This window comes from Sinocyclocheilus rhinocerous, unplaced genomic scaffold, assembly GCF_001515625.1.
Source record: "Sinocyclocheilus rhinocerous isolate Xijiao unplaced genomic scaffold, SAMN03320098_v1.1 scaffold5813, whole genome shotgun sequence".
Taxonomy (NCBI): domain Eukaryota; kingdom Metazoa; phylum Chordata; class Actinopteri; order Cypriniformes; family Cyprinidae; genus Sinocyclocheilus; species Sinocyclocheilus rhinocerous.
In genome coordinates, this window is record NW_015666086.1 from 68,991 (window position 1) to 78,897 (window position 9,907).

At 33.4% G+C, this 9,907-nt stretch overlaps 1 protein-coding gene across 1 annotated transcript in view; it reads left to right on the forward strand.

The window, feature by feature from the left end:
* Positions 1-9,907, forward strand: part of LOC107731703 (GPI ethanolamine phosphate transferase 2-like) — a gene marked incomplete at its 3' end in the record, with an annotated part of 45,969 nt that overhangs the window by 14,314 nt on the left and 21,748 nt on the right. Inside the window, exon 4 of the mRNA XM_016542850.1 lies at positions 1,049-1,237. Within this exon, the coding sequence (XP_016398336.1) occupies positions 1,049-1,237 (189 nt within the window). The remainder of the gene's footprint in view (positions 1-1,048; positions 1,238-9,907) is intronic.

A 9,907-nucleotide genomic window follows, 5' to 3' on the forward strand; every position in this document is an offset into this window, starting at 1 on the left:
AATCGCCTTTAAAGTTGTCCAATTGAAGTTCTTAGCAATGCATATTACTAATCAAAAATTACGTTTTGATATATTTATGGTAGGAAATTTACAAAATATCTTCCTGGAACATGATATTTACTTAATATCCTAATGATTTTTGGCATAAAAGAAAAATCGATAATTTTGACCCATACAATGTTTTTTTGGCTATTGCTAAAAATATACCCAAGCGACTTAAGACTGGTTTTGTGGTCCAGGGTCACATATGAGGAAAAAAACACCTTGATTTTATTCAGAGGCCCAAACTGAGTAATATATGCAGTTTAGTGAAGATGCTGATATTTATAAAACCAAAAAGTAAGTTGAGATTCTCACAGCTTGTAAACCAATGAGATCTTTATAAGAGCATAGCAGACTATTTACATAAAATACATATAAATATCATTTTTCACTCTGTATCTCCAATAATATGTCTTAGTGGGATGATATTTAAAAGCTTAGTTTTATGACCCAAAGCTCTGAAGTTTCAAAACATATCATGCGATGCAATGCATGACTGACAGATGAACAAATAAACATTCCTCAAAAAGCCTGACAATCATACAGTAGTTGATATTCACATCTAAACATGTTTTTCTAAAAAAATAAAAAATGACGTCTGGATAATCAAGTAAATCTGAGTTGCTTAAGTCCAGTAAGTGTTCATCTTGAAATATTACTAACAAAATAAAAGTCATTCTTATGTTTACTTTATAAAAGATTTCACAGCAAAAAGACATGTGAACTATCAGTCAGATGACAGAAGGCATGTAGTAGATTGTGTTCAACAGGTTTTGATCAGTTTTGATCATCTTGATCATTTAGAGGCCTTAGAAATTTGCATATCAAATATGAGACCGGGTTAAAGTTACATTGGTTGCTTAGTACAATAACATCAACAGCACGGACAGTTTGATTCCTCATGACCTCTTGAAGCTTATTTATGTCCTGAGTCTTAGAGTCTTCATTTGTCTTCATTTCTTCGCACCCTCTCTCGGATTTTAATATCTCTGTCTCGTTCTGTCAGGTGGACAATAACGTGACCCGTCATCTGGATGGCACTCTGAAGCGAGATGACTGGGATATTCTGATTCTGCATTATCTGGGTCTGGACCACATCGGACACATCAGCGGACCCCACGGCTCTCTGATAGGACCCAAACTCATGGAGATGGACGACATCATCAAGAAGATACATGCCTCGCTCATATCAAAGGTGTGGTGTTGTTTTACTAAACCTTTGCTCTTGACCTCTTCAACATCTCAGACCTGTCCTGAAGAAGCACTTTATGAAGCAGTCTGGTCCCACGGATCTACTCGCCATTCATTACAGTGCATGTTTGAGTGTTTCTCTGAGAACCTTCAGGGCTTTTTTGAAACCTTTGATATTTGCCTTCCTCATCTTTCATTTAGTGGAATCATATATCAAGTTCTTCTCCTCCACAGTTTTATCTGTAGCCAGTCTTGAAGTGTTTACTCTTTTTAGTGCCGTTTGCCAAGTCTGCCATCTTTATTACTATTGCTCATACTGAGGGTTATTGATTTGAACAAACCCCTGACACTAAGTATTAAACTTCAGTGTGCAACTGAAGCATTTTTGTTCTAGACATGAATGATCCCTTAAATCGGGTGCGTTTACTTTACTAGGTGATCAGATGCACAGTTTTCCCCTGCTGCATGATTAAACAGGTGAAAATATCCCACAGACACGCATTGAATATCATAGTAGACCAAAATATTGTAGGTTATGGGTGCACTCTTTTTACTTGAGCCTAGCAACCACATAGTAACAGCCTAGCAACTGCACAGAACAGCCTGGATTTATGACGTCTTCTGCAGGAGCAGCAACACTATTTTTTTTCCAGCCTGTCAGAGTGAGGCTCATTTTTCTCTCTCAGTTTTTTCCTGAAAAGTCTCCTCTCACTGTATTTTTAAGGACTAAGCAGTTCTTCTACATTCTGACCCAAATACAGATCTATTCCCAGCGGACCGTTTGCCTGATTTCAGCCACAGTTATTATAGTAAACGAAAACTGAAACTATTAAAAACATTCTTGTTCAATCACATACATATTCACATAAAGCTGAAATAAAATGGAAATATTAGATAAAAAACTAACTAAATGAAAATTAGAAGGCAACTAACTGAAATCTGAAGCACTAAAATCACTGTAAATTAATAAAAACTAAAACGGAGATAAAAATGTATTGAACATAAATAGTAATAGATAAAAAGCTAATAAAAAGGACAAAAGCACATAACAAAATTACTAAAAATAAAGTTTTAAACTAAAACATAAAAGCTATTAATAAAAACTATTATAGTATTTACAATAATACTAAAATAACAGTGGTTTCAACACTAGCAAACATCTACAGAATTGCCTCTCTCTCTGTCTTTCTATTGCTCTTTATTTTTTAAACCAAAACATAAAAAAAAAATGTTTTGGTATAGATTAATAGTGACGTTTCACGCTGAATTGTACTGTAGGAATGAGGCAAACAGTGGGGCGTTCACATTATAAATCTTATAGCTGCCATGGAAGCATTTATATGAGAGCTTAAAAAATGTTCCAGACACATCAGTTACTCTCATTTCTGTCATAAAAGTTCAATAATTAGGCGTAAAGCATCATTGTGACAACGGTGAATATAAAAATGCATAATTTTGTCCAAGACATCTTCTGTATCTCTCTTCAGGAAGTTTACTTTCTGTCAGTGACTCCGCTCTGGGTAATTACGTAATTATGTAATTATGCACATTGCACTATTTCGCTATGTGTCATTGGCCCTGACTGATTTGCTGTCTGATTTGCAGAATTAGCATTAGCCTGCTCATGCAGCCCACAGCATCCGTTTGGCAGAACATTCTGTTGCTCTTAAAGTCGTTTTTTGACTTTGCACTGCATCCAAACAAATGAAACTTTTAAATGTTTTAAATGTAATTACACTGCTCTGCATTATATCTACTGAATGAAATTCAATTCTTGTTTCTTACTAATTTTGTGTTGCTGATTCCAAAAATAGTGTCTGTTTTGTTCGAGCATGTCACACTTTCTTATAAAATTATGCATTTCATAGCATTTTTGCTTTCCACGATTTGAAAGGTGAGATCCTTTGCAGATTTTAAATTAAATTACACATTTTGAATACTTCTTTTAAGGGCCTAAAATTACCACTCACATAACATTTCCCTGCAGAATGTTTCCCTGCAGTTTTCTGCCAAAATAAAAGCTCTATAAAAGCTCTAAAGCTCTAGCTCTATAAAAAGTTCTATAAAAGCTCCACTTTACAGTTCAATAATATTATCATGCTATTTCTTTATTGTTTTAGTTTCCCCTTTTTATTCTGCCTGTTTTTAATAAAATAATTCACATACAGTTGGTAAATTTTCTCAAGTCACTGGCCATTGGCAGGTATGGCAAAATTTTAGTTTTAGGCCCAGCTGCTTTTTGTCATTTAAACCGAAAATTATGTTTTTGTATTTTATAAGTACATTAAAATTGATACATGTATAATTTGAAAAATCTATTTTTTGCATAAATAAATAGATAAATAAATAACATTTATTTTTTTAATATTTTTGGTAACATAGGTGCTGTGTTACCATTTCCCAAATTGCATGGAAAATGAATTTAGTAATTTCTAAAATGGGCAACCTCCTATAACCGGTGCTTCACACTGATTCGTGCATTTAATATGAATTACATTTGCTGCAACCTGCAAATGTTTTCACAAACACTAATTTTCTTTTTTTTTTGCATGGGAATTTCAATGAAATCGAGGAACGCTACACTATCAATAATGTCTCTAACAGAAATGCACCCACTTTTTTTCCGTCACGGGGCCTAAACACGCCTCTTGATTGGTGACATCTGTATAACCAGCTGCGTCCTACTTTAGCACCCCGCAGGCCTGCTGCCCATTATAATATCTGCATGTGAAATCTGTTCCCTCTGCAGGTGAGAGAGTTTAACTCCCTACAGGACCAGAGGAACACCGCAGCGCCCTGCAGTATGACACATCCAACACTCATTAATCATCAGCCCTTTATGAGAGATCTTATAGGAGCCATTAATGTAGGTTATTCAGAGCGTTGCCTTAAGTAACAATGAATTTTAGGACATGATAAAATGGTGCGTCAGTTAACATCTACAGCAAGAATGCACAAGAACAATCTGAGTTTTTAAAGGGGTTGTATCAAGAAGAAAAATCACATAACCCTGAGATAAAAGAGCTCTATGTACTATGATAACATGGTTAAATAAAAACTTTCTCACCAAAAAGAGAATTTATTAAAACTTAGTAATAGTAATAGTGATGTCACCCTTTAAATTTTTTTTTTTACAGTTTACAGCACGAGGTAAATAATAATTCAGTCATAATAAATTATAGACTTTCTGTTTCACATATATATAATAAATATATATTACAGTACATATATTATTTAATATTATATTATTGGAGTCTTCAGTTTCAAGCTCTTTTTTAAATATCATTAATATATTATAGTTTTTGTTAATATTTTGAATAATATTTTATTTTAATATTTTGTTTTTATTTGAATTTTTATTCAAGTTTTCATATTTTTTATTAGTATGAAAAAACTTTTTAATATTATTTTAATTAACAATAGTAACCCTGTTTTTTATTTCTCTCAGCGTTTTTTATTAGTGAATAAAAACCCTATAATTAACATTTACTTTTTCTTTCTTTCTTTCTTGAATTTTTTTCAAACAAAAAAATTATATAAAACATAATATACGAATACAATAAATGAGTTGCAACATAAATGAAAAGCCATATATAAGATGTTGTAAACAATAATTACAATATGTCAGAAAAGGAGCGTAATGAAGCAAATGCTTATTATTATATTATATTATATATATTTATTATTATTAGAATAATATTTATTATTTTAAATATTATAATAATGATATGATTAGAATTATATAATTCTAATAATAATAATAATATAATATTTATAAGGGGACCATACAGTAAAGAAAAAAAAAAGAAAATGTAATCATACATTAGTGCTATTGATTTCATATCCAGAGTCCATTTCTCTTAGTAACTTTAAAATAAGCTATTTTTAAGCCTCAACTATTTATTCTTGTTATTTAGGTTACCTGATAGTGATCTGTGCCTTTGCTTTACACCTGAGGATGATTAAAAGTCTGTTGCTATGGTTTCGAACTGCACTTCCTGTTTGCTGCCACACCAACAATGGAGCATATCAGGCTGGCATGTCAATTTTCAAGGTTCCTCTGTAAATCGACGGAAATATTCAGAGGTGCTTTTGAATAATGTTGTCGACTACAGCGTGAAATGATGTCTGGGATTACTGTTTCCTGCTATCAGGTTTTTTTGCCTTAAAACCTGAGTTTCTGTAGCGTAGTTCAATAGGAAATTGATTCCTCCCTGATATCCATTTGAATTATGCTCCGTATGGGATTGTTTGCATGTGACGGAGGGAAGAGGAACATGTGAGATGAATTTGGTGTCAGATTTTGAGGGATTCCCTGGAGGGCCGTATCGAGTCTGATGTTTTGTACTGCTGACAAATGCTGTTATACTAGAAATAATTTATATGATAGAGCACAAAATCAAATTTTTTCTATAAGATTTTGTGTTTGCAGACTAGTGGTCGACCGATATATCGGCCGATATTTGGCATTTTTCAAATATCGGCATCGGCCGATACGTTTTTCTGCCTGGCCGATGTGTTCGAGGCGGGACTTTTATTTTGACGGCAAGCCGGACTTATATTTTGACGGCGCTGAGAACGGCAGCGCCAGAGCACACAGTGCTCACATTCTCCCCCTTCTTTGTTTGTTGTTGTCGTTTAACAGTTCTGCCTAATACAGATAGAAGTCTATCTAATAAGATTGAACTGTTGAACAAATGAATTAAAAGGTATACAAAAAGTATTATAACGATTGCTTTTATATTATTAGTAACAGAAAGGCAGACATAATACTTTCTCGTTTGCCGTCAGCATTCAGCAAATACGCATATCATTTAAACAAACCTTTAAATGACTAATGAACATTTAATTTCACAAACCTTGCAGACTTAGTCGAATCCAGCTGTGAGATCTTGTGAAGTGTGCATTTGTATATTGCCTGATCGTGTGTGCTCTGCGTGACAGTCGATCCGTGTGAACTGAATCCGGACAGGAGGAGATTTCAGCTTCACTGGAGACTCGCGATCAACTTTAAACTTGTTATTTCAAACTATGCTGATTTATGCATTTGCGCACTGTCATATTCATGTCATTTTTACTGCGTGCTGCATGTATATATATATCGGCCATCGGCCACCCTGCTCTCTAAGATATCGGTATCGGCTGTCATTAAACCAATATCGGTCGACCACTATTGCAGACCAACCAGTCCAAACTGTTCAGATTTAGGTTTATAGTTTAATGCAAGGCTCAACAGTGATGGTGTCTGGGTGATTCAGGGCCAATATGAGAGTGTTTCAGGCCTGAGAGTGTAATGTTTGTTGAGCTTTTATACCTTGTAAAGTTAAATATTTGGGCTTCTGTGTTGTACTGAACATTGTTGTTCACCATGTTTCATCAGGTGAAGTCATTTACTGTTGCTGACTGATAGATGAGGTTTTGTTGAATTTTCAAGAATCATTTTTGGTAGTTATTTTTATGTTGTTATATTCAAGATGAAAACTTACTGAACTCAAGCAATTTAGGTTTACTTGATTATTCATATACCATTTTTTAGAAGAATCATGTTCAAATGTGAGTATCAAATATGATCGTCAGACATTTATTTGTTCATCTTTCAATCATCATTGTATTGCATTGTATTATGTTTTGAAACTACAGAGCTTTGATCATAAAAACTAAGCATTTAAATCTTAAATCTCATCTTACTAAAAAATATTATTGGCAGATATGGTGACAACTGATATTTATATCATTTTATGTAAACAGTCTGCTATACTGTTATAAAGATCACACTTATTTACATTACAAGCTGTCAGAATTTTATCTGACTTTCTGGCTTTATAAATATCAGCATCTGCATGAAATTGAATATGTTTGCTCAGTTTGTGCCTCTGAATGAAACTGAGGTGTATTCTGCTCCATTTTCTCACTGTGTCATACTATAAGAGCCATGGAAAACAAAAAATGCATATTTTATCTAAAGGTTTAATAACTGTTCTATTTAAATATATGTGTGTATATATATATGTATGTATATATGTGTGTGTGTGTGTGTGTGTGTATATATATATATATATATATATATATATATATATACACACACACACACACACACACATAATATATGAAATTTAATTTTTTTTAAATAAGTTACAAAAAAATGAACTTTTCACGATATTCTAATTTTTGAGATGCACCTGTATATATATATATATATATATATATATAATGATTCAAATTTGGCTGAGAAATTACTCCCAAAAGATAATTTAAAGTCATTGTTGTGTAAAGCATCAAACAGACATTACAAACAGTAGTAGCTTCAGCAATAAATATTTTGTTCAATTAAACATAAAGTTTATTACATACTCTTTTGGACCATGAGGGTGAGTAAATGATGACAAAATTTTTGGGTGGGTGAACTATACCTTTAACAATTTTTATTATTATTATTACTGTGGAAATTAAGGGTGCTCTGATTGATCGACTACCGATCACTATCGGCCGATAATCACGTTGGGATGATTTATCGGCGGTCTCTAAAAAGGCCGATCTCAAAAAAACGATCTCAAGCTGATGACGCTGAAATATGAAATTATTTCTTTAATGAAATAATATTATAAATAATAAACTAAAACTGCCAGTAGGTGGTGGTAAATGTCTTAATGACTAAGTCATTGAGTCATTTATTCATTAATTTGATTCGTTCAAATGACTGATTCATTCAGGAGTGAAGTAAACGGTGTTTGTCATATCACTTTGATGTCATTTTCATTTCGTCTTTCCTAGCGTTTTGTATTTGATCGGCAAAACATATCGGCCAAAAAAATCAGCATCATATATCGGCAATCGGCTGCCCTGATTTCTAAATATCGGCATCGGCCAGAAAAAAACCCTTATCGGTCGACCTCTATTGCTGACACTTAAATTAATTATTTTGCCACTTTTGCACTTTATTTTTTCAAAAAATTAATGTTTATTTGTTATGCATGTTATGTATGTTTATTAAAAACAAGTTTTGTAATAACCAATTGTTCCGGTCCGGACCTTTGACACTGATGAAAATTCAGATTTGGACCTTTGAATGTAGACTTTGAGAACCCCTGTCATATACCAATCGTCTGTGCAGCGCTGCTTCAAATCCAACGCGCCTATTGCCAATGGTTCAATGCGCCAAATGATTCACCCAGTTCGTTCAAAACGTGCATTAAGAAACGAAATGCCGCTGTGTGTTGCTCGGAGACAAACAGTTCTGCTTTGTCTTTATATTTCCATTGGCAAAATTGAGCAAAACAGACAACATTGTGTCTAAAATAACACAATATTTACTTCTTACTTACTGAACTGTTGAATAAGGTCAGTATCACATTTGCACTCGTGTGATATTGCTTAACTATATGATGTAAATATGAAACAAAAACTCAAACAGGGGCATTTTTGCCCCATATCTTGAATTTTAGGGACATTGTAACTACGTTTTCTAGGCTCCATCAGAGTTGTTGCCCTGCCTCATATTTGTCATCAATCAACTGTGGGAAATGTCAGGTGACCCACGTAGGTCTGAGGGGGGGCAAGTGCGTTAAATGCGTTATTTTTCACTGTAATTCATTAATCTAATTAACGCTTTAAATGGACAGCCCGAATATATATATATATATATATATATATATACACTGAAACTTGAGCTGTTATATTTTCATTTGATTAAAAGTTTTTTTGATTATATTTTATTATTTAATACAAATTTATTTAAATTTAACATGTAAAAAAAAAAAAGGAAAACAAATCCCTAAAATTAGATAACAGTGTGGTAATGCATGTTTTGGGCTGAACTTCATTGGTGCAAATCAAGAGTTGTTCATTTTTAAACCGTGATTTTATGTTTGATCCCACAGGAGAATATTGAACACGTCACCATTTTTCTCAGTAAATATATTTCTAAAGGTGCTATTGACTTGATTTTCAACAGATATCGGTAACACCCCAAGCAATCCATATATACAAAGAAAACAAAACAAATAAGTTATGTGTAATAAAATGGAATGACACAGGGAAAAAATATTGAACACATGAAGAAAGGGAGGTGCAAAAAGGCATGGAAAGCCAAGACACCAGCTAAAATCTATCAGTAATTAGAAAGCAATCCTGCCCCTAGTCAGTGGAAATTAATATTAGCTGGTTCAGTCCCAACACCTACAGTACCAGGATGATGAAGATGAAACAAGGGTGGATATTTTAGCAAGACAATGATCCCAAACACATCCAAGAAAACTCTCGATTAGTTTCAGAGAAACAAATAAAGCTGCGAAGATAAAACAAGGGTGGACCTTTCAGCGAGACAATGATCCAAAACACAGCCAAGGAAACTCTCGATTGGTTCCAGAAAAAGAAAATAAAGCTGCTAGAATGGCCCAGCCAGTCACCTGACTTAAATCTAATAGAAAATAAGAACTAAAGATCAGAGTTTATAGAAGAGGCCCACAGAGCCTTCAAGATTTTAAGACAGTGTAGAAGAATGGGCCAAAATCACACCTGAGCAATGCATACGACTAGTTTCTCCATACAGGAGGTGTCTTGAAGCTGTCATTACCAACAAAGGCTTTTATACGAAGTATTAAATACATTTCAGTAGTTCAATACTTTTTCCCTGTGTCATTCCATTTTATTACACATAACTTAATTTCTGAACTTA